At 40.5% G+C, this 25,038-nt stretch overlaps 1 protein-coding gene across 2 annotated transcripts in view; it reads left to right on the top strand.

The window, feature by feature from the left end:
* GATD1 (glutamine amidotransferase class 1 domain containing 1) overlaps positions 1-25,038 on the top strand; it is a 519,450-nt gene that overhangs the window by 135,364 nt on the left and 359,048 nt on the right. For both annotated transcript variants that reach the window (XM_044059715.1, XM_044059716.1), the window contains exon 3: positions 16,017-16,122. In XM_044059715.1, coding sequence (XP_043915650.1) covers positions 16,017-16,122 — 106 coding nt within the window. The remainder of the gene's footprint in view (positions 1-16,016; positions 16,123-25,038) is intronic.

The raw sequence follows: 25,038 nt of genomic DNA, 5'->3' as shown, positions 1-25,038 counted from the left end.
ATTTTGTAGTTTCTCCACCATGTATTGTCTCCTTATTGATTCCAATGATATGGATTTTAAAACTCGAGATATTACTACATCTATGGTGTCAATAATGTGTTGTATATTAGTAAGGCCCCTTCTCTTTTCAAAATGTAATATAAACTTTTCTTTCAGTTCAGGTTCCTTTTTAAGGAAACAGAGTAATCATTCCAAACAGGGCACATGTAAATAACGTTTCAAAAAGCAATGGCAGAGAGGTTCAAAAAAGAAATGAAGGGTGTCCTCAAATCCATAGATAATCTAAGAAAATGGACTGACTATATATGCCCTTTTGTGTGCTTTCCCCCATGCTGTCCCTGGAAATTGTGTAAAACTTTCTGAAGTCTAGATCTTAACTTTCCTCTGTGGCACCAGATTATGTTCGGCAATTGGGTTCTGAGATTTATTCAAAAAGGCTAAAACTTGCAATAGAATTCTCCTACTCTTTTTCAAGTGATTCCTCTTCATTCAGCTACTCAAGCCTTTCTGTTGCCTCTTCTGAATCGCATCTGTATCGGGGGGGGGGTGCAGAAATTATTCCCACAGAACTAAGATATAAAGGATTTTATTCAAATATCTTTCTGTTGTCAAAGAAATAAGGAACCTGGAAACCTGTCCTAGATGTTTTTTTCTAAATTTTCATAGCACATTCCAATTTTCAAAGAATTCAGACACTTGTTTACACTTTTCTATGCCCAATTTACATTTTCAGTTTACTGCTTTGCCTTTTGGTTTGTTAACGGCTCTAAGAGTGTTTACGGAGTGCCTCGCTCCTGTAACAGCCCATTGCCAAGTTGCAAAAGATTCACATTTTTCCATATTTAGACTGTCTTATTTTTGTAGATTCTTTCACAAGTTGTCAAGAATCTGACCTGGGTTAAAAAAAAATTCTCAGCTTGAGTTTTCAGGTGAACACAGAGAAATCTTCTCTCATCCCATCTCACAGGATAGTGTTTTCTTGGATGTCTGCTGGACACATCATGATGTTTTTTTTCTTTAAGGACAAAGTGGAATGTTACAAGGAAGAGTTTCTGATATTTTCCATGCATACTTTGTCATCTGCTTGGGAATGTATCAAAATTCTAGATTTCATGGCATGTACTATTCTGTTGATTTCTTTGGCTACATTTCACATGAGGAATATTCACTGGATATTCAAATCAGTTTAGATCCAGCACCAACACCCCCTTTCATTTAAAATTCCAGTTTTGAGGTTTGTGAAAATGGAGTTGCTGTGGTGGGTGAATTAGTTATGTCTAAAACCAGGTCTCTTGTTTTCCTTTTCAGGTCCAACTTTGTCTATAATCACAGATGCATCATACTTTGTTTGGGGAGCTGTGTCCAAGAGAAAGTCTAGGGTCTCTGGAATAAGCAAGACAAATTATAGCACATAAATGTCAAAGAATGATTGCTCTAAAAATCACTGAATCATTTTTGGACTCCAGACCCTCAGCTAGTAATCACAGTCAACATCACAGTGATGTGGGACATAAACAAGAGGAACCAGTTCCTACCCTTTTTGCATACTGGATGTGCTCTCCCTGAAATAAGACTCCATTAATTTTGTCCCTCCATGACACTTAATATTTCATCAGAGCAAAACATATTCCAGACAAGCTGAGCAGGACCAGGCTAGACACTCCCAAATAAAATTGCACCAGTGGTCTTCCAGTAGTTGGCCCATCTGTGGGAGACTCCTCAAGAAGATCTGTTTCCCTCTAGCCAGAACAGATAGTTAAATTCTATTCCAGGACTCCTTGCACACACAGTCTTTCATTCCCATGGTCAGAAGTGTTCCTGAATGCCTTTCCTCCCTTTCATAATATACTCTGACCTAGCTGTATACAACAGATCCAAATAGATATATGTATAGCTGTATACAACAAATGTACCAACAGCATAGTATGTGCAGCATTAACCGTTTTCTGGAAGTGTAGATGGACTCTCTGAGGATAGTTATGATGACTCCATTTTGGCCCAGGCATAGGTTCATAGGTAGGTACTGGGCTATCTGCCCGAAGGCATATATTAGCCCAGCCACGTTGTGCGGTATTCACCGCCCCTTTGGATAGTTCCCTAGGCCCTTGATCTAGCAGCTAGTACCCTTGGCCCCTATCTAGTAGAGCTGTTGGTATGATCCCTGGTGTGAACTTTCTGTTACCCATCCACTCGTCAAGGTTCCTCTTGAAGAGTGATAGTGAGGGGCTCTGTCTTATGTAGATTGGGACCTTGTTCCATAGCAAGGGAAGTCTTTGCGAAGGGAATCTATCCCTCCAGCATGTTCTATTCATTGTTGTGCTGAGGTTTATATCCCTAGAGCGTGTAGCTCGAGTACATTTGGTTTTGCTAAGATGGAGCATGTTCAACAGTTCTGGGTTGGACATGGCTCTGTATGTTAGACAGAGATCGCCTCTGAGAAGGTGGTATGCAACAGAGAAAAGCCTTACTTTTTTCAATCGTGCTGCATAGGGCAACTGTTTGAGGCCAGTAATCCTCTTAGTGAGGTACCTCTGTGGTCTCTCCAGCTGCTGGAGATGCCTGGCCAGGTACATTCCAATTGGTGCATTGTACTCAATAATGGGTCTGATGAGGGAAGAGTAGAGGGGCACCACTACATCCTTAGATCTTGATGCGAACCCTTTCGTGATCAGATGGGTCACATAGAAGGATTTTCTAACCACCTTGGCAACATGGTTATCAAAGGAAAGCTGACTATCTACTTGGGTCCCTAGATCCCTTATTACGTCTTCAGATTTCAGGGGGTTACCTCCTATGTGGTAGTTCACAGGTACTCTGTTTTTTCCAAAGGGGATTACTACACATTTTTTAGCATTTAGCTTGAGACCATGGCTTTGACACCATGCATCAGTCTCATTAAGGCCCTTCTGGAGGATATCCATGTTGGCCGGAGACTCTGTTATAGCACCCAGTTTGCAGTCGTCAGCAAACTTGGTCAGCCCCAGCCCTTCAGTGCTTGCCTGTACTTCTGAGAAGTATATTCCAAACAGGAGGGGCCCCAGGACAGAGCCCTGAGGCACACCGCTCATTACTGGTCTGGATTCGGACATAGATCCCGCTACTTTTACTTTGTGTGATCTGTCTGAGAGCCAGTTTGCGATCCATCTTGTGACATAAGGGTTTATGCCCAGGTTGGTGAGTTTATCAATAATACCCAAATGGGGAATGGTGTCAAATGCTTTAGCAAGGTCAAGGTAAGCCGTGTGTACCTCCTTTCCCTTGTATATAGCCTGAGTAACTGTATCAAAGAAGTCCACCAGGTTCAGGAGGCATGATCTGCCCTTGACGAAGCCGAACTGTGTGGGGTCAAGTGTTTGGAGGTTCCCAATCTCTCCATTTATGAGTTCCATAATGATTCGCTCCATTGCCTTACAGATCAGACTGGTCAGGCTTATTGGTCGGTAGTTCCCAGGGTCGGTTGTGGGCCCACCCTTGTGCAGAGGAAACACCGTTGCTGTGCGCCATTCTATGGGCACCTATCCTGTCGAGAGGCTGAAACTGAACAGGGTATTCAGATGTGGGGTTAATTCATTTTGGAGCTCGCGTATGATGCACCCCGGGACACTATCTGGTCCCATGGAGGCAGTGTTTTTAGCTTTAGATAGAGCCTTATTAACCAACGTATCAGTAATAATTGGAGTTACACAATCCCCTGGAATAGTAATAGGCCCTGCAGGTGGTGAGGGGGGGAGAAACTTGCACTGAACCTGTCAGCCAAGATGTTGGCAATGTCAGTGGGGTCAGTGTATTTTGTTCCATTTTGTACTAGCTCAGAACAGACCTGAGCATTGCCATTTAGGTTTTTGATGTAACCATAGAAGGCCTTATGGTTATCCTTGGCAACTTTCTTTTCGAAATTGGCTTTAATTGACTTGATGAGGGCCCTCAATTTCTTACTAATGCTGATCAGGGATGATTTTTCTACTTGAAATTTGGCCTTTTTTGTATAAGTCTCCTCCTTTTATTGTATAGTTTGCTTATGGCCGGGGTCCACCAGACTGGTTTCTTCTTGGTTGAGGAAGGAGTCTTGGTTTTATTTGGGATAGCACGGTCCATGCAATCCTGAAGATGTATATAAAGTGCCTTGGTGTAGGATTATGCATCCTGGATATCATCATCCTTCTGCAAGGGAATAGTGAAGCTTTCCACTTCTGACGCAAGTAGTTTGAAGTTTGCTTTGGAAAGGTTTTTTACGATGGTTTCCTTGGCTGGGGTAGGTGGAGGGGTGAGGATGTCCAGGGTTATCAGTTTGTGGTCTGATCTGTCCAGAGAGGGAGTGATAATGGGTGTGGTACAATGGGCGCCCATATTTTGATGACTAAATCCAATATGTTGTCCCCTCTAGTGGGAGAACATACCAGTTGTTCAAGGGCATTTGAATTTATAAATTCTATGAACCGCTGGGCATAGGAGTTAGAACTTTGGTAGTTCGCCCAGTCTATACCAGGGTAGTTGAAATCACCCAAAATTATGGTGTTGGGTAGGACCTTTATATTTTCCAATGCCTCAAGGAATGCTAAGTGAGCATCTTGGGACATGGTGGGCGATCTATAACAGGCTACGACTTGAAATGTGGTTTTGCCTGCTGATAGTTGGCATGGATGATCTCTGGGGCATCATGCTGCGCCACTAACCTGGAGATGTGGGTATCCTTGATGAATATGGATACACCTCCGCCCTTTGTACTGCAATCCGGTAACTGAGGCCGGAAGATATGATATGAATTATAACCTGGTAGTACTGGGGTGCTCTCTGGAGCCTTGAACCAGGTTCCTGTCACTGCACAAACATCGATTTTCTCCATACTGAGGAGTGCCTCGACTGCATGCATTTTGAGGTTGAGACTTCTGGCGTTGAGTAGCATTACCCTTAGTTTTTGGTTACCTGTGCTGGTTACGGTGGTTGGTTTGTCCTTTGAGCATTGCCTAAAAAAGGCACTATGGGGACGGCAAGAGCCTTGGCCAGTATTTGAAAGCCTAGGGGTGACAGGTGCAAACCATCTCTGGCGAAACAGTGAGGCTCGTCTATCATGTCATCCCAGGCAGACAGACACTGGATCCACTTAGAATGACACCAGAAGCTTAGCTGATTGTTGAAATTGATCATTTTGTCTTTGTATTGTGGTATCATTCTAGGTGAAGGTAGTATGCTTTCTCAAGGTCAGGGTCATATCAGCTTGGGCTACATGATCAGAGAGCTCTTCAATGTCTCTTTTCATGTAGTCCAGGGAGGTATGTCTTGGATCATTCACACCAACATGTACAATGACAGCATCATACTTGTACTTGTTCTGGAGTGACCTAAGTGCCTGTGTTATGTGGCGGATCCTAGCACCCGACAAGCAGCTGACAGTAGCCTTCTCCTTGGTTCTCTCTTATTTTGGAAATAGTCAAGGGCAATTACCACAAGCTTCCTCACAGAATGAATTTACTCACGCAAGACGGGTTGTTTGATACACCTCAGTTTTCAATTTCTTTAATTCACAGCCTGGGTGATAGAATTTTAATACCTTTTTAGACATTTTTTTGAGGATATGCAGTAGATATTAAAGGAGGCAAAAGAAATTTACTACTAAAAAAATCATTTGTAGGCAAGTTGAAGATGTTCTGATTAGTGAGATGATAAAATCCAAAGGTTAACAAAGTGAGAAACAGGGAGCTGATTTGGCAGCTCAGGTTAGATGCAGGTAGGCCTCCGGGGCTAAATGGTACACTTAGCATAGGCTCAGTGTTGAAGCTCAGAAGAGCCAGGCTGTAACATGTTTTTCTACAACATTACCACCTCATACCTCACTTTACACACATTTTATATACATCTTACAACCTATCAATTGCGTGCCATTTATTTGTATTATGCTATCATTCCTACATGATCAACAAGAATGTAATATACACATTTTTAGCCTATTCTATATTGCTGATTTTAAATCCATTTGGTTTGTATACAATCCCTATTTTTATTTTATTCCTACTTTATTGAATAATTCATGTATGTAATTTTATAAAGGTACCAACATGGTACATTAATCATGTCACAAGCAGTGTGGATTTCAAACATTTTATGCTCACTTGATTGAGTTGCTTATTTATTTGCTCATGACACCTCTAATTTCTTTAATGAGACCCAGCTGTAATTAAGCATGTGATCAACTAAGACTTTTATTTAAACAGCAGCTTCTTTTGAAGAAACTGTTTTGACTTGATATCTTATACTGCTGTTTCTCACTTTGTTAACCTTTGGATTTTATCATCTAACAGTCGAATAAAGGAGTCTCTTCCTGGTTTTGTGTGACTTACATTTGGTTTTCGTGGCTTTGCTCTACACCATGACCGCTGCAGTGCATTTGCTTCAGGGCGAGGTTCTAAACATGCTAGCTGAACTAAAGGGCTGCTGCACTAATGCCAACAACTCTGCATCCTTGGCTGATACTCAGGCCAACAAACGATTTTGGATTTTAATTTCACTGACTGGGCTAACAAACCCTTCAATTTCCAAAAAATAATTCTACCTCAATTGAAGGGGATTTTGATGACTTTAAAACAAATTGTATGGGTTGAGAAATAGACTACTTGTATGAATGTGTTAATGTTAAGATTCCGAAGGGTTTACGGTTTTAAATTTCAAATTACGTTAAACATGGCACTGCACAATACAGACAAATGTGTGACATATTTGACAAGGCAGGGATTGAAATTATGAAGCTAATGATTGCAGAATATGAAAGTAAAGCTAACATGCTAAACACTGAACTGAATGCTTTACATCAGTTGGTTGTTTCTGACAACCACTTCTCTATGATAAGGTGTTTGATGATGTTGATTCATTTTGTAATAAAATTATGAATCGAAAAATAAGAAAGCTTGAGGATTTACATGAATATAGGAATGATTTAGCATATCCCTGTCATAACAAATTTTCTAAAACTGCTAGATTAACTAGTACCCTGGCAATGATGGAGATGATGTTATCCCAAACCACAGAGAACAGGGTGGAAACAATATTAGAGAATATTTCTCAAGATGTTGCAAATTCCTCCGATCAAATCTGCCCCAGCATTGAATTTATGTACCCTGCTGTCCCTTAGCACCAATATCACTGCAAACTATCTTTAGGAGAAATGATTTCACCATTTACAACTACACAGACCTTGTAGTCAATGACACAGCTTTCAATCTTTCATTTACCAACAGAGCAAACTTGGCTCAGTTATTAGTTGACCTCAAGTTATTTATCAGAGGACTTAACCTCAAACACTTTTAAAGGACAAATTTGGCAACCTACAGGATTGTGTAGGAAAAGCATTTAGATTGTATGAGGAACTAATTGAACAGGACACCTAACCAACTTGAATACTGAACATTTTGAATACATCAACAAATTGTTTGAAGAACACATCAGAATCATGAAACCTGATAAAGGTGGTGGTGTGGTTCTCATATATGAGAATCCACTTATGAAGCCAGTATGCATCATGTTTTACATGATGATACCTACAATATCGCACTTGCAAAAATCAAATCCTCCTTATATGACAACTTATTGCAGGGATTTATAAATGAAAAACTTTACAATTTTTGATTGTTAATAAACCAACTATTCCGGTCATCTTTGGAATCCCAAAGACACACAAGGGTGTCAACCCGTTGATTTTAGACCTATTGTCTCGGGTGCAGGTGGTGCGACTGAACCCATTGCCAAGTTTATTGACTATGTTACTAAACAACACATTCATGCACTTACTCATGTGTGCAAAGACTCATGGAATTCTTAAAGCTTTTCCCTGTTACCAACTGCCCTCCTCTCTTTTGGTCACCATTGACATTAAAGACCTTTTTCAAGCATTCCCCGACAGGGTTAGAATGGTTTGCTGATTTTTCACCAAAGAAACCAACTTGGGCAACAACTTCATCAATTTAATCATTGACATGATGAACATGGTTTTAAACAACAACTATATTTTTTCAATGGGGAACTATTTAAGCAGTTAAAAGGAGTGGCGATGGGTGCCTCTTGCGCTACCAATTATGCCAGCGTGGTACTACACAGATGGGAAGAAAACACATATTTTAGCGCGACTTGGGCACAGTTTCTCACCTTTTACTGCAGATACCTTGATGACATCTGCCTCATTTGGAAAGGCACTGAGGACCAGTTATCGGCTTTCCTGCAACACATCAATAACACTACGCAGTTCTTGTCCTTCACACACAATAGCCATGAAGAATTGCACTATCTTGTATTCACAGGGACCCTCAATCTTTGGAATTATATTCCAAGGTTTACAGGAAACCCACTTTCTCCAACTCTCTACTACACTATGAGAGTCAGCACCCGCTTCATCAAAGAAAGGTATAATAAAGGGACAACTTATAAGAGCATCCAGCATGTGTAGCAGACCTTGGACTTCTTAGAGGAGATCCAGAATCTACACGTATGTTCATTGAAAGAGGTTACCCTGTCAACTTGCTCAATTCTCTAACGGATGAAATTCTAACCAAAAGAGACACTTTATACCCTCCACTGTTAGTGCAGATTCCCAACCTCACACAACAACAAACAAAGAGAAGGATGGCAACTTCATCTACACCTTTTCTGACAACTCGAACAAATTGAAACCATTGTTTCCAATATTGGTTTGTGCTGGCGGTAATGATGACTTCAGGAACATTATTCCAGCCAAGCCCAATTTTGTAGGAAGAGGGCAAAACCTCAAAGAAATCTTTGAGAAGAAACTTACAACAACTACTCACAACCTACAACAAAACAAAGGCACCTTTAAATGTGGTGCCTGCAAGCAGTGTCCTCTTATCATAAACAAATCTCACATTTACCTAAAATCTAGACACATTCACATCAGATCTCCTGGCCATTTTTCATGTGCAACTAAAGGAGTGGTCTACATTGGGCTCTGCATCACCTGTGGTGCCTTTTACATAGGTAAAACAGAGAGAATTCAGGAAAAGGTTGTACGAGCATATTTATGACATTGAAAAGAAAAAGGAAAGTAATGCCTTTTTCAAACATTCACTGACATGTCATAATTACAAACTCTCTTTCATGATTCTTGAGCAAGTGAACCCCAGTACTAGAGGAGGTGATTGGGAATCTACCCTGGAATACAGGGAGCTGATTTGGCAGCTCAGGTTAGATGCAGGTAGTCCATCGGGGCTAATTGGTACACTTAGCATAGGCTCAGTGTTGAAGCTCAGAAGAGCCAGGCTGTAACATGTTTTTCTACAACATTACCACCTCATACCTCACTTTACACACATTTTATATACATCTTACAACCTATCAATTGCCATTTATTTGTATTATGCTATCATTCCTACATGATCAACAAGAATGTAATATACACATTTTAGCCTATTCTATATTGCTGATTTTAAATCCATTTGGTTTGTATACAATCCCTATTTTTATTTTTATTCCTTTTACTTACATTTTCAACTTTTTTTTTTTTCTTTTATTGAATAATTCATGTATGTAATTTTATAAAGGTACCAACATGGTACATTAGTTACGCATCATGTCACAAGCAGTGTGGATTTCAAACATTTTTTATGCTCACTTGATTGAGTTGCTTATTTATTTGCTCATGACACCTCTAATTTCTTTAATGAGACCCAGCTGTAATTAAGCATGTGATCAACTAAGACTTTTATTTAAACAGCAGCTTCTTTTGAAAGAAACTGTTTTTGACTTGATAAAGCTTGGTATTACCTCTTATACTGCTGTTTCTCACTTTGTTAACCTTTGGATTTTATCATCTAACAGTCGAATAAAGGAATTGCCTTTTTATCGAATTATTGTCTTCATTTGACGGTCTTGGAGTCTCTTCCTGGTTTTGTGTGACTTACATTTGGTTTTCCATGTTCTGATTAGTGCCATGAGCATAAAGCGGGACCCTTTTGAGGCTTATATTCCATGGTTCTGCAGTATTTTCTGAGTGATTATCATCTGGCCTTTCTTAATTTTCTGTCAAGATTCATTTCTCGGCCATCTGTACTTGTTTGCCTTAGATTCCCCTGTATCTGCCCCACCTCAAGTGAAATAGTTTTTGAAGAGGTTTGTATTTCCATCCAGCTGGAATGTAGGTAGCTGTTTCTTAGAATCTTATGTTTGTATGAAAAAATTAACCTTTCGACCCTGCTCATGAAGTTATTTGAAGTTCTTTTTTGGAAAACAGTGTTGCTCACACATTGTTCTGACTACTGTAAGATGAGTATCTGAGTCACAGGATGTTATCTCATTACATCCGAGTGACACCTCCAGGTACATCTGCATGTTAACTCCTGCTGATGCCTCTAGCTATCAAATATTGCTTGTTCATATTTGCATCAATAATTCCAAAACCATGCTATGTGTAAGGTTTTAAAAGATTGCATCTTAAAGCTTACACAATGGAAAATTCAACTGCATTAATATTTGACTTCTGTCTAGTGCAGGTAAATAGATATTGACTGTTGTTTTTATGATGTTAATTTATTTAGATATAATTTTCAGATTTTTCTATCTCAACAACCAAATAACACAGACAGAACCCTTTAGCCTCATATGAAAGCCCACTTCTAGAGGAATAAAACACTGCTGATATATGTGTAACTTGAGTGGTTGCTGAGATATTGTAAGTTGTTTGCAAAATATTGCAAATGTAATAGCTACTGTGTTTACTGCGACTTATAATATTTGGTTTAAGACCTAGAACATAAAGAATACTACCACTATAAAAATAGTTTGTGCTGAAGAGTTTTGTCATTTATACTTCTTTCATAACCCCTATAGTTCCAGAAATATGAACATTTGTTTGAAATGTGAGGACGTAATTTGATTCTGTCAAAAGGCTTAGGCTCTGCCCATTGGAAGTTACAGTGCAAAATTCATGAGCTCCACTGGAGTGAATGAGATGGTAAGTCAGCCCATGTCATCTTTCACAGAGATAGGGAATAGGGGAAAAGGTTGTTTGAGTTTACATTAACCCAGGCAGTTAGTTCATATTCATTTTCTTCCCAGAACCAAAAAAATGAGGGAGAAAGAATTTTACATACTCTTGATGTTCACAAGCAACTAAGATAGTACATTAAGTGGATGAAAAACATTCAGGGCTTCTGATCAACAATTTATTTCCTATGAAAGACATTCAGGGCTTCTGATCAACAATTTATTTCCTATGAATGTAAGAAAAAGAGGCATTCAGTGTAAAAACTGGCAGTTTTTGCTTTATCTTATGCTGTTGCTTTTTGTTATTCTCACCAAAATAAAGACTTCAGGCAAAGTCAGGGCTCACAGGCCTCTTGCTACTTCAGTGGCTTTTGGAAAGGGTGGATTCTAGAAATACACTAGAGGCAGCAACTTTGTCATATGTAAACAACTTTGCCAAGTGATATAAACTGGATTCCTTCTCTCCATTCAGAGCAGGCTTTAATACTTTTTTAGGAGCTCCTGGACTCTGATCCTTCTTTGTCCTCCATTTGTCTCTAAGCCGTGGTGTCCATCCCATGAAGCTTAAGCTACTGCAATGGGTGATCTAATGATGAATATAGTACAGCTGTGTAAGGAAACTTAACATAACAGTAGATGTTAGAACAGATCAATGTTGCAGTAGATGCAGCCTATGTCCATCCCTTTTTCACTATTTTTATGCCGGGGTGTAGGAGTTTTCTTGTTACTGCTTCTGTCTGGCAGAGCTCTAATGTCCCTGTTTTGAGGCAAGAAAGTTGTAAAGTTTTGACACCCTACCCACTAATTTTATACCAGTCTCCAAAAGCTGTACAGTGACAGGGGAGCATGGAAAGTGCCTTGGCAGGGCATCCCATATAGTTTAGGATACTGTGACAGTGATCTATTTGAATGTCTACTGTTATGGTAAGTTTACACAAACAACTGTACTTTTTCATTATCCTTGCATCCTGCAATCTGCATGACCTGACCGATCAATTTTATTGTACATCCACATGCTAATTAATAGCAGTGTATGTTTTACAGTCATTCTATTACTTTATTAATTTAATAGATCATAATATAATCTGACCTAGCTGTCTACAACAGATGCACCAACAGCACTGTATACACAGCATAACCAGTTGGAGGATGTCACACCCAACAGTGCATGGTCTTTTCCTTCCATGTTAATACTGCCTTATTCAGTATTTCTAGGCTCAAAGACTGTGTATTTCATCCCTTCTATTACTATCCTCCTTCTCTCTTCTCCCTTCTTCGCTGTGCTTTCAAACCTCTGACAATAGCCTCCTACCTCTGTCTATATATCTACTTTTCTCTTGATATACTTTCTTTAACTTTCTCTAGTACACTATATTTTTCTCCTGTTCCAGTTATCACTTTTACTTTCCCCTGCTTAACAGCTATCTGCTGCTGCATCCAGTTTTACTTTTCAGCAAATAACAATATCTGTGAACTTGTCTATTTTGCCCTGTCTAGAACTCCACAGGTTGTCTCTGTTAGTGACAAACAGGCAACAAACATACAATTCCTACCCACCCCAAAATGCTGTATACCCATATACTCATATCGCTACTGCTACCATACCTCAAGCACACTGCTTCCCATTAGACTTTACTAGCTACTCTCAAACCACCCACTAACTTTATATCCCTAAAGGTTCATAGGTTTATAGGCTGGTACTAGGCTATCAGCCCTAGGGCCTATACAAGCCTAGCCATAACAATTCCCTGGCTATTTCTTCCCACACTATTTACTTCCCTGGACCCCTGTCTAACAGGGCGACTGACGTGATCCCTGGGGTGAATTTCCTTTCTCCCATCCAATCGTCAAGGTTCCTTTTGAAGAGGGCCAAAGAGGCACTCTGCTTGACATGTATGGGCAATCCATTCCAGAGTCTGGAATCTATTCCAGAGTCTGGGGAGTCTCTGGGTCAGGAACCTAAACTTTAACTCTTCTTTCTACCTATGCAAAATATCCTCAGATCTGTGCTATATTACAGTTAGTGATTACTTCAAAAATCTTCTACCCAAAACTCTACCCTTCACACCTGAAGCTAGCATTACATTAACTGAAATTTAAATGGCTTTCTGTTACTTCCACCATTCATCTACTCTATATTTGTGTGGATATATCCATTCTAATCCTGGTCCTGCATCTCGATGTTATACAAGTCCCTCCACTTCCACCCCTAATACTGCTAAAGTGCCTCCATCCCACAGAGGACTTAGTCTACTTATGCATAACATCTTTGAAGCATATTCAACAAACTAGAAGACCTTTGTGCTGATCTAGTACACCTCTCCCCTGGTAAGCTATTACCACAGAAACTTGGCTAAAGCAAGAAACCAAGGACAAAGAAGTTGTTCCCCAGGATATCCATAGACATCTATAGAAGGGGTAGAATGAATAGAAGAGCTGGTGGCATGGCAGTTATATTCAAAAATACACTCTACAGTTGCCTCCCTTCTTTTGAACCCGTAGACTTCATTGATGCTAAAATTGTTTCCCCTTCTTAAAGTGAACGATCATAAGTACATATGAATTTCTGCTATTTATATACCACCAGGGGATAACAGTTCTATTGCAGGAAACATCCTATAGTTGTTGTCACATAATGTACACCTGGAAACTTTGGTAATGGGTGACCTAAATATTGAATGGCAATTCATCACCTTCTGTACCCCTACTCTGTCATTAAATCTTTATGGTCTCACCCAGGTTATAAACACCCCAACTAGGATCACCAAAAATAGTTGTAGGGAATCCATACTTGACTGGATCTTAACTTCAAACAATAATCTGTAACTCAGGTTGTCTTCTTGATTCCTTTGGTAATCACCATCAAACTTTTGCATTAGGGCAATTAAAATTTATTTACAAAAAGGACACCTGCAAATAAGTCACAAAAACATAGAAAAAAATGTCTTAAATTCTACAAATGCATCACTGGAGCGGCAACCAAGTAAAGATAGACAAAAGATAATTACTTAAAAAGCTGACATGTAGTAGTTATTTACCTTGTAGATAGCAACTAGTGTCAACTAACATATGCAGCGTTTTAGCAGCAGTGTAACTAATTCAGAATGTAATTTAAAATGCATTTTGTTTGTGTTAGAAAAGGGTTAATGTTTTGGCAATTGATGATGTCACAGCACTTTATGCTGATAGGTTAACCTTTTACCACATGGTGCTTTATAAGATGTGGTTTATTTTAATATTTTTATGCATCTGAGGAAGTTTATGTCCATTAAATGAAAAGCGCTTTATGCACTTTACCGAATTGTCTGTCTTTACTTGGTTGCCGCTCCAGTGACGCATTTGTAGAGTACCTGCAAATAAGTCCACAACCTCTCCTCCATCAACATGGACACTTTCCTTGATGCTCTTCAGGAGTATAACTGGAATTCAGTGAAGTACTAGCTCCCTGGTAATGCTGTAACTCACTCCAGTACCACATTCTTCAACATACTAAATAAACTAGCTTCAAATAGAAGGGAAAAAAATGGTTAAAGCAAGCCTGCACCTTGGCTTACTAAAGATACCAAAAAAAAAAAACTCTTGCACACTAGAGATAAAGCTTGGAAACCTTGGCTGAAGGACAGAACTGAATATTCCTTATAAAAATTGTAAACATCTCAGAAACCTAGCAAAAGAAGGACTAGAGCTAACAAACAATCTTACTGTCTGACATTTCAGATCTCATTTCAGATCTGCCATCACTTTCTTCAGTACCTTCTTTGCGTCCAGTACTTGTGGACATTTTCAAAAGATGTAACTGCTAAAGACATAATCTTAACTATATATGTTATATTTAATCTTATTGTGCTATTTTGTTCTGTGTGTTTACTTTGTAATGTTTGTCTTTGTTAAATCTGTTTTGCTTTTTTGCTATGTGGAGCTTTTCTCCTCAGGCCTCTGCTGAAAAGGGGCAGCTTTTTCCCTGTTTGACTTCCCCAGTAAACAAACACAAAATAAATAAATTAATACAATAAAATAAATTATGTCCATTTTTATACTGACCTTTATTTGTGCTCTCCATTTAAATGTTACATGTATTCTGTATTTTGCTCCTAGCTTGGGCTGTGGCTGAATAAGATCCATGATGGAACTGTTTCCTCACTTTAGCAAACATTAAGTAGTTTAGTATAAGAACTGTGTAGCATTTATTTATTTTAGCATGTTTAAGGATTCTTCTTCCTCAGCCAGTACTATTTACAGCCCCTGGTCAAGTTGATCCTTTCCATGTGCATATGTACCACTCATTTTAGACTCTATGGAATATCCTTGTTAATGCGATGGATGTTCCATGTTTGACACTGAGATTGCAGGCAGTAAAGCTTGCCACTTGGGATACTTGATAAGAGTGGGTATGTCCTTCTTATGCTACTTTTACTAGTTATATGAAGTGGGAGGGTGCCTTAGGATTTTTCTTCATCTGGGATTAGGCGTATGTGCTTGCTGTTCCTTCTGCAATCAATGTGTTCAGTGACATCACTTGGAGTATCTGTATCTCCGTAATGTATCCACAAATGCTTGAATGTTTTGTTTAGGGAGTCCACTGGCTGATGAGGTAAAGGGACACTTTCTCCTGCACTAGGTGAGAAGGGATGGAATTTTGGAACAGTGTCTTAGTGCAGTAAGGTGAAGCTTAAGCAAAACACTTAAAATAATTTAATAAAGCTGTAAGTGAACCACACGGACTAAGAAAGAGAGGTGAAGCTGCATGAATGATGGGACATCTTACTTTTGTGTAAGTTTGAAAATGCTACATGGGGAGTTGCCCTTTGTCTAAAGCAGTGTTTCTATATTTGTTAGGCATTACATACCTTCAGTATTCTTGATAAATCAGTGCTCTGCACATTGAAGACTAAGACTGTAAAATGTACTTAGTATTTTAAACTATTTGCAGTGTTTGTTATGGAATCTCCTTATTGTTCATTTCCTGTAAATCAAATTCTACTATGTGTGCCTCTGCTAAATATAGTTTGCAGTTTCTTGCTTTATGATTTCTGCAGGGCAAGCCAATTGATTTTGTTGGACTGGATGAAAACAATATGCGTTGGATCCAAGATTTCCGGATGAAATCCTATGCAAACCCAGCCAAACTTGAGTCAATTGATGGTAATCGCTGCTTATTAAAAATGTCATGTTTTTATTTACAAGCTGTACTGATGATTAGTGAAGTACTTGTCACAGATTTATTAACATTTGTGATGATTGCAACTTAACAAATCCTACTACTTTCTCAACACTTTAAAAATTCAAACTTTTTGATAGTTACAGACAATGAAAATGTGTGTGTACTGTGGATTAATATTCAAAGGTTATTGGTGGGGGCTGAAATCTTTTTTTTTTTTTTTTGTGTCAAATGGAAAACATGTTTTGTTCAAGTGTCTTAATCTGAGTTTGCTTTGATGTCCATATTCATTAATTGCTCTCTTGTTTAAAAATCTCAGCTTCTTTGTGCATATAGGAGCCAATGTTCCTGCTGGCACTTTGTGTAGGTTAAGGAGCATTCGTATTATTACCTTCTGTTGTTTGGATTGTCCATATCTCTTTCTTAGTCCTTAGTAAATGCCCATTTTTTTTGATTATTGATGGTGAAAAAGAAAAGTTTAACCTGCCAAGTATGTGAAGTGCTTTTAGGATCCTTAGATTCTGAAGCAGGACCATCACTGGTTGTATTCTTTTTTGACTGTTCAAGCAGTGTTTCTGCCAGCCCTTCAAAATTAGCTTTTGATGCTGTCACCCCATGAAGTTCATAGCCATCGTTACTATTTGCTGGCCTTCTGAAGTAACAGTAGGGACATCCTTCTAGTATGCGAAAGGCTCGGAAGTGCAGGCCTAAGATTTCTAGGCTTGCTTCCTCCCCAGAGTATACCAGTAGCATGATGGCATCAGCCCCTCAGAGTAATTTTATTTTGAAGAGAGAGGTCAACTATTTTATCCTCATGGTACCACAAACACCAGGCATCTCTCCAGTTCCAGCCCTTAGGTTTGATGTACCCTGATGTTTGTGAAGGCTGGAAGAGTGAAGATGTTTTGATCACTTCTCCCTTAAAACCAGACTTGAAGAGTGGATGTAGTACATTTATTCACCAGCCATTTAATTAATTCCTTATTGGTTGAACTTAGTAAATTGAATTGACCATAATCCTCAAAATTGTGTATGTGGGCTTCCGTCAAAGGGGACTGTATTCCTTGCAACCCCATATACTTACAGTTAACTCAGAAATCACCACTCCTTAGGGTAGCTTGCAAACTGTGTCAGATTTGACTTGTTTAAACTGTTTGCATTAAGTGAATGAGCTTTCATTAAGCAGTTGGTGAAGGACTAAATAAATACTCTTAAAGTATGCTAGGGTTTTTAGACCTTTAACATGTCTTTTCTTAGAAAAGGGGACTACCTGTGTGTGTTTTACCCTATATTTTCTTGTTATATTAGAAAAGAATCCTAAGGGAGGTTTGTTATTTCCACATCTCAGCACAAATCTGAAAAAAAACCTCCACATCTAATTTAATTTTTTTATTGCTAGGAATTGAAAACATTCAATGGAATAGGAGACTGATTTTTAATTTCATTGTGATTTCTCAGATATCAATCTCAAATGTCCGATTTTTAAACCTTATTTTTATCTCACCAATTTTTGAAGAAGCTGTCCTTAACAAAGTTGTGGGAAAACTGCTCTGATCCACCCGTAAGGTAAATGTTTCAGAACTAGTTGCAGATGTTCTTCGTGTTTCACTGTTGCAGTCATCACCTGTGAGTTATCCCTGCTGTGGTAGCTCTTGGTCGGCCCAAATACCTGAATCAATGTTTTTCTGCGTCGGCTGCCGTCAGGACATCAGTGCTATAGAGGAAGGCAGCCAACGTCATTGCATCAGTTTTTCTTGCCGTGGAGCCCGTAACAGAAGCAATTCGCAAGTGTGCCGGCCGGTTGCTACCAGAGTTTGAATTACAGCTGAAAATGTCTAAAGCTGTTTACCCTGTTGGCGATCCTTTTTTCTTGCACTAACCTGTGTCTGAAAAAGTTAACAATTGCCTCGCCTGTGGATAGCAAATACCACACTGAGATTTCCATTCATACTGCATCACTTGTTTAGGCCCAGACCACGACATCCTCTGTTGCCGGTTCTGTGCCCTCTTTAACGTGAGAACCATTCATCATAGAGCTCTTATTGTAGCCGAAATGGCGTCCTCAGCAAACAATCCGTAGACATTCTGAAAAAAACGTAAGGATAAAGATACGACTCTGCCTCTAAGCAGGTCGTCAGTTCTCCAGAATTCAGTGAGGCGCCTTCGCAAGCCCTGATGCCCAATTCGTTATCTTTGCAGGCCTCTACTGAGACCCTTTCAGAGTCCAGTATGCCGCAGAAATCATCTTTGTCTTCTGAGCCTTTGGTTATCTCTGCCTCTGTTGAGTCCGGAGCCACGACGCAGGCACTGGCTTCTGAGGAGGTCTTTTGCACTACCAAATCTAGACAAAAAAAGTCTTCTCTTCCTACTACCATTTTTCTTAGACTGATGGATACTCTTAGGCCTAGAGGCAAGGCCACTCCTAGGAAAACTACCTCTAGCCGTCATTTTACTCCACCACCCCAAGCTCAAATGCTTAAAATGGCAGAGGATCTTATCACCCTTATCAGGGGTAGTCAGGCCACAACTTCTAAAAGGAAAAGAGACCTTTCTTCTGAAATACTTACAGAACAGTATTCTGTGGAGTCTGATTATTCAGTTTTTGAAGAGGAAAAACTACTTCTGACTGCTTATGAGGATTCAGATGCAGAGGAATCCATTCATTCTACCTCCCCACCAGAAGATCCTTCCTTTGGGGAAGCCCTTCACACCCTCAGGGAGCATTTCCACTGGGAATCCCAGGACTTCCCTCAGTCTAAGAAAAGACTAAGAGAGTTTCTAGAGCTGCCCCAGCACAGACCCTTGGCCATCCCTCCTATCTTAGAGGTGGTTGATGATGTCTTTCTTGAATCCAGCTTATCTCCTGACACCCTCCCACTTGTTCCCAGAAAACCTGACAGGTATTACAGAGTACCGGAGTCTCACAAATACCTGTACAGAAATCCTGCTGCAGACCTGGAGGTCATTATACAGGGACCTAAAGGAGCTAAGGCTAGTTCTAAAAAGAACCCTATTCCTTCTGACAAGGATTCCAGAGCTCTGGACAGATGGGGTAAAAAGTATACACCTCTGCAACCTTAGCTATCAGAGCAATCATCTGTCAGTTCCACATGTTAAAATTTCAACAACACACTTTGGAACTATTAACACCAAAGATTTCTACCTTTCCTGACTGTGCCAGTTCAAAAGAGTTAGCAGATTTTCTGCACTCTACTTGTCAAGTGGCTAAACACTCTTAACACTGTGGTTATGACGCCCTAGAAGCCACAAGCAGGGCAGCAGTGTCAGGATCTGTCATTAGGAGACATGCATGGTTGAAGGAACAACCTCTCCCCGATCATGTCAAATCTAAATTACTTGATGCACCTTTGGATAAGGACCACTTGTTTGGAATAAAAGCAGAAGAGGTGCTTAAAAAGATGGAAGACAAAAGCAAAATCTATGCAAACAGTAAAAAATTTCCTTCAGGTACAACCTCCTAGGTTCAGCAGGAATTTTCCCTCAAAACACTGTTCCCTTCCTGCACCTAGCAGACAGGAGCAAGGTAAGCCCCGCAGGGACAGACCACTCAGACTCCTATACCAGGGTCAGCAGAGGACCAAACAGTGGACCACTTCCACTCCAAAGGCAGGGAGGTCTAAGCCATCCCTGTACAGTAAAAACCCTCAGTGACTCCCTCCCCCCTCTGCCCTCTTTTCACTCACCAAATACTAGGAGGAAGGCTCTCCCTCGGCTTGGAAAATTGGCTTTCTGCAACTAAGGACCATTGGGTCTTAAAGATCATTTTTCAGGGATACAAATTCTCTTTCTACTAACTACCAATTCCAAAAGGGTACCCTTACCTCAAAATTACTGGGCAGAGGCATTGAAACAATTCCACGCTCTCTTATCCCAGGGGACAGTAGAACCTGTCCCCTCAGATCAAATAGGCGAAGGCTTTTATTCCAGACTATTCCTTGTTCCCAGGATAGAGGGCACTTGGCTCTCCACCCTGGATCTACCCATTCTGAACACCTTCCTGGTGGCCCCCAAATCCAAAATGCTAATTTTGCAACAGCTGCTGCCTATGCTGACAAAAAATGCCTGGTTAGTTACCGTATATCTAGAAGATGCCCACCTCCACATACCCATAAGGGAATCCTGCAGGAAATTCCTTCACTTCAGAGAAGGCTCACAACACTTTCAGTTTTGTGCACTACCCTTTGCCTTACCTGCTGCACCCATGGTATTTACCAAATGCTTAGCCCAGCCATAGCCTTTGGCAGATGGAAAAAATATACAAATTTACCCTTATCTGGATGACTGCCTCATTCGGGCAGATGGCAAAGAATAGCTCCTCATGAACCTCCTCTTTGTCAAAACCCTCCTAATCCCCTTAGGGTACACCATCAACTAGAAGAAATCAAGGCAAACACCCTCCAGGAAGGTCATTTTCTTGGGAGCATTGCTGGACACAGCATCCAAAATGGCTTGCCAATCCCCAGAAAAGCAGAGCTTTCTATATCTCTATCCACTCAGCTGGCTTCCAGAAGTCACCTCACTGCGAAGAAGTTCCTGCAAGCCTTGGGGTACGTGGCTTCTTGCATCCTTCCCATTCATCTGGCCAGGCTTCACATGAGAAAAATTCAGTGGTACCTAAAGAACCTTTGCTGTCAGCACTCTCAACCTCCAGAGACCTCTCTACCTCTGATTCCCTGTATAAGGACTGAGTTTCTCTGATGGGCAGGAGTCCGTGTCCAGAACAAGGGTCTTTTCTTCAACCTCCACCCAACAGATGGGCGCTCATCTAGAAGGCAGGTGCATCCAAGGTTTTTGGGATGCCCAGCACCTTCCCTTACTCAACAAACAGAAGAAAATGATGGCAGTACAAAAGGCTCTGACATTCTTCAAACCCCATCTCAAGCCAGGGGTTCTCCTTATCAAAACAGACAACACCACAGTAATGTGGTACATCTAAAGACAGGGAGGGATCTCATTTTACCCTCTGTGCAGGCTAGCCACGAACCTCTGGCTTACAGATTTTTACATGGGACTGCACCTGATAGCCCAACACCTACCAGGGATCAACAATACCCTGGCAGACCACTTAATCAGAAACTTACTGTACCCCCACGAATGGCAGCTCCACTGAAAAATCCTTTTGCAAATCACTCAAGAGTGGGGGACTCCGGAGGTGGATCTCTTTGCTTTGCATCCCACCCATCAGCTGGAAAAAATTCTGTACCAGCGAGCAACACCACCTAGAGTGGGAGGCAGATGACTTGACCTCCCCCTGGAACTCCCTCTTCCTGTAGACATTCCCTCCTCTGCCTCTTATCCCCAAGGTACTGATCAAAATAAGGGAGGAGAGACCAAAGGCTATCCTCATTGCTCCAGATTGGCCCAGACAACATTGGTATCCCTTACTGCGCAGCCTGACGTTACAGCTTCCCAGGCAGCTTCCCCTGATCTCAGACCTCTTAACTCGGGGGGGGGGGGGGGGGATGCTGCAACCAGACTGTCAAACTATCAGCATGGCTAAAGGCAAACAAGGGGCCCCTGTTAAGCAAACGGGTCCTAGACATTGTCAGAGAGTCCAGAAGGCCGGGCACCAGAAAATCTTATGCAGGAAAATGGAAAAGATTCTGCTCCTGGAGCCAGTCCAGAGGGGGCAGTACCTCACAACCTTCCATCCCTCTTATCCTGGACTACCTAGCGGAGCTGCTTAATAGTGGCCTCTTCTTCTCCTGTATTAAAATCCACGCCTCTGCCTTTTCAGCTCATTTTGATACAGAACACCCCCTGTTTTCCCATTCTTTGATTAAACAATTTATCAGAGGGTCTTCAGACCTCCCAGAAAGCCACCCACTCCAGCCTGGGAACTGAATTATGTTTTGGAAAAACTAACTTTACCTCCCTTTGAACCTGCTGCTTCAGAAGAGCTAAGAAACCTCTCCTGGAAGACTGTTTTTCTCCTAGCCATCACCTCAGCCAGAATGGTTCCAGGGCTACAGGCATTGATGGCCATTGAGCCCTTCATCATCTCCCATGCAGACAGGGTCTCCCTGAGGACCAATCCCTCCTTTAAGCCCAAGGTGGTATATATTGTAACTCTCAACCAGGCCATACATCTACCCACCTTCTTTCCTAACTCTCAGAACAAGGGGGGAAGAATTCTGCACTCACTAGACATGCACAGACAGCTCAGATACTATCTGGACTGTACTAAACCTTTCAGGAAAACAGACCAACTACTTGTCAACTTTCCCCCAGGGGCGGAGGGGAAGCCCATTTCCAAACAGTCCATTGCCAAATGGATATCACACTGTATCCATTCCTGCCACAGATTGCATGGAAACACCCCCCAGGTCTATTCAGACCCATTCCACTAGGGCAGCCTCCACTTCCACAGCATTCCTCAGAGGAGTTCCCACCAGGGGCATCCTGGAAGCTGCCACCTGGACTTCTGTCCATACCTTTACCAATCATTACCACCTACCTCTATTTTCTAACATTAGGGCAGGGTTTTGCCTCTGCAGTTCTGCAGGGCATGCTGACCCATGCTTAGGTTTCTTACTAATCCTACCACCCCTCTCCTCAGCTTTGGGAATCCTCCCACAGGTGATGACTGCAACAGTGAAACATGAAGAACATAGTACAGTTGTGTACACTTACAATAAATGTAGATGTTTGAGTGTATTCACTTTTGCAGTCCTGGTTTCCCACCCTCCATAAGTTTCTAATGGTGGCTTTTAGCCAAAATGACCACTTCACCATATTTACTTGGGCCTCTGACTGGTTAGGGCAAGAAGAACTGATGTAATGACGTCAGCTACCTTCCTTTATAGTACTGACATCAGCCAGCAAGCGATGGCAGCCAACACAGAAAAACATTGATTCTGGTATTCGGGCCGGCCGAGGGATACTACAGCAGGGATAACTCACAGGTGATGGCTGCAACAGTGAATACATTTGAACATCTACATTTATGGTAAGTGTACACGACTGTACTTTTCAGTGCTATAGGTGCATCTGGAAAGAACATTGCTACAAGAGTTCGTATGAAGGGAAGTTACCAGGTTGTACCTTTCTTTGTCTGATTTGTTCTATAAAAGGGTGTCTTAAGATACTGTGTTCCAAGGTCTTGTCTAGGTGTAGTGGAAAGCACCATACTCAAGTATTCAGCATTGTGGAAGGCCCAATGGATAAGTTATGTGTCATTACCTTTGTAGGTTTTCAGGAAGAAACATCTGCATCATTTATAGCAATGTAGTTAACCACAGACGGGTACATGGTAGAATCTTGATAGATGTAAAAGTAAAATAACAAAATGTTGAAACACAAATGTTGATGCAGAAAATGTCAGCATATAGGGAGAAATAGGAAACATGTAGTCTATGATCGCATTGCGACAGGATCAGAGTATTGGCCCTTTCTCCACTGTAGTGTGATGTCAAAGTTAGTATATATAATTATTAAGGGTGTGGGAAAAGCATGGGTGCTTTTGGTGGTGGTCTTTTTGCTTCAGATGTCCTGACTGTCAGTGTTATGACATTTGACATTCAGGGCATTCACTTTCAAGATGTGAACCCCAGAGGATGCCTACTGTGAGGTCCTGTAGGCAAGTATATTAAGCAGTCTGCTACCACTCTAAAGCCCTTGCAACATTAGCTGTGATTCTGTAGGTATCATACCATGTGCCCCTGTTTGGAAGATTGGAAAAAGGTTTGCTCTGTTTCCCACAAAACAGGAATCCTGTATCAGCTAGCCAGTGGCTTCTAAGCACTGTTTGCCATAAACATTTTCTAAATTCTGTTGGCCCTCCTTTATTGATTACTCTGTTTATGGACTCACAAATGCTTCTCTAGTTGAAAGCTCATGCCAGAATCTTGCTTAAGAAGAGGGCTGTGAAGCACATGATGCCAAGTGAAGAAGGGTCACCTATTTAAGTCTTTTTTTTTTTTTTACTTGTTATTTTGTCTCAAAATAGAGGAAAGGAGAATTGGAGTGGAATATAGGCTCAATCTTTTCTGAACTTGAGCACCTTCAGTCAGTGCCTTAATTATTTATAGTACTGGATGGTAAATATTCAAGCCATCGTTCTGTTGCTGTTTTTATGTGGACAGGACCAAATCTAATGACTCATTACCATTTGTGTGTGTGTGTTTTTTTTTTTTTTTAAAGAAATTGTGATCTAAAGTGTCTAAAATGAGTTTATTCATATGATTATCTGGTAGTATTACATTATAAACCAAGAAGAAACTTTGCAATGTGGAGGGTGTGATGTTTACTTCCTGAATTATGTTAAGCGCCAAGTTTATTAATAAAAATCAAACTGTAAAATATGTGCTACAAAATAATAAAATAGAAAATAGTAGGTAGTCCACAGTCGAGTTAAAAATGGTAGGTGGTCCATAGTTGAGTTAAAAATGAATATCCTTTATTGAAACACACAGACAAGCGATCCTAGTTGCGTATAATGAAAAGCATCAAAAACATTCCTTATTTATTTAAAATCAGGTAATTTGGAGCAAGCGAGTGGCTACAGAGGGTGGTTTTGTTAAGAGCAATAAAGGCATTACAATCATTTCTTTAACCGAGTCCCCTTCCCCTTTAACACCATAGTGTAATCGGACACTGTATTGCCTAAAACTGAAACTAAAAAAGCTAGAGACAAATTTCAATATAAGACCAGTTTATTAACACTTTATGTAGGCTAACCAAATAATCCAAACTATATTAATTAAGAAACTAGCAACATGATTAGCTAACTAACAGAGATCTATCACTAGACATCTGTCAGAATAATAAATATAAACTAAACCACTTTTAACAAAGATCACTTTCGTATCAAATAAATACTCCCATCAGGTTTGTGTGTCACAAATTATAAAATTAATGTGTATTACCTCAACTGTGGA

Source organism: Protopterus annectens, chromosome 17.part0 (genome assembly GCF_019279795.1).
Source record: "Protopterus annectens isolate FY-2018-M chromosome 17.part0, PAN1.0, whole genome shotgun sequence".
Lineage (NCBI taxonomy): Eukaryota > Metazoa > Chordata > Ceratodontiformes > Protopteridae > Protopterus > Protopterus annectens.
This window is presented reverse-complemented; position numbering and strand designations above follow the sequence as displayed.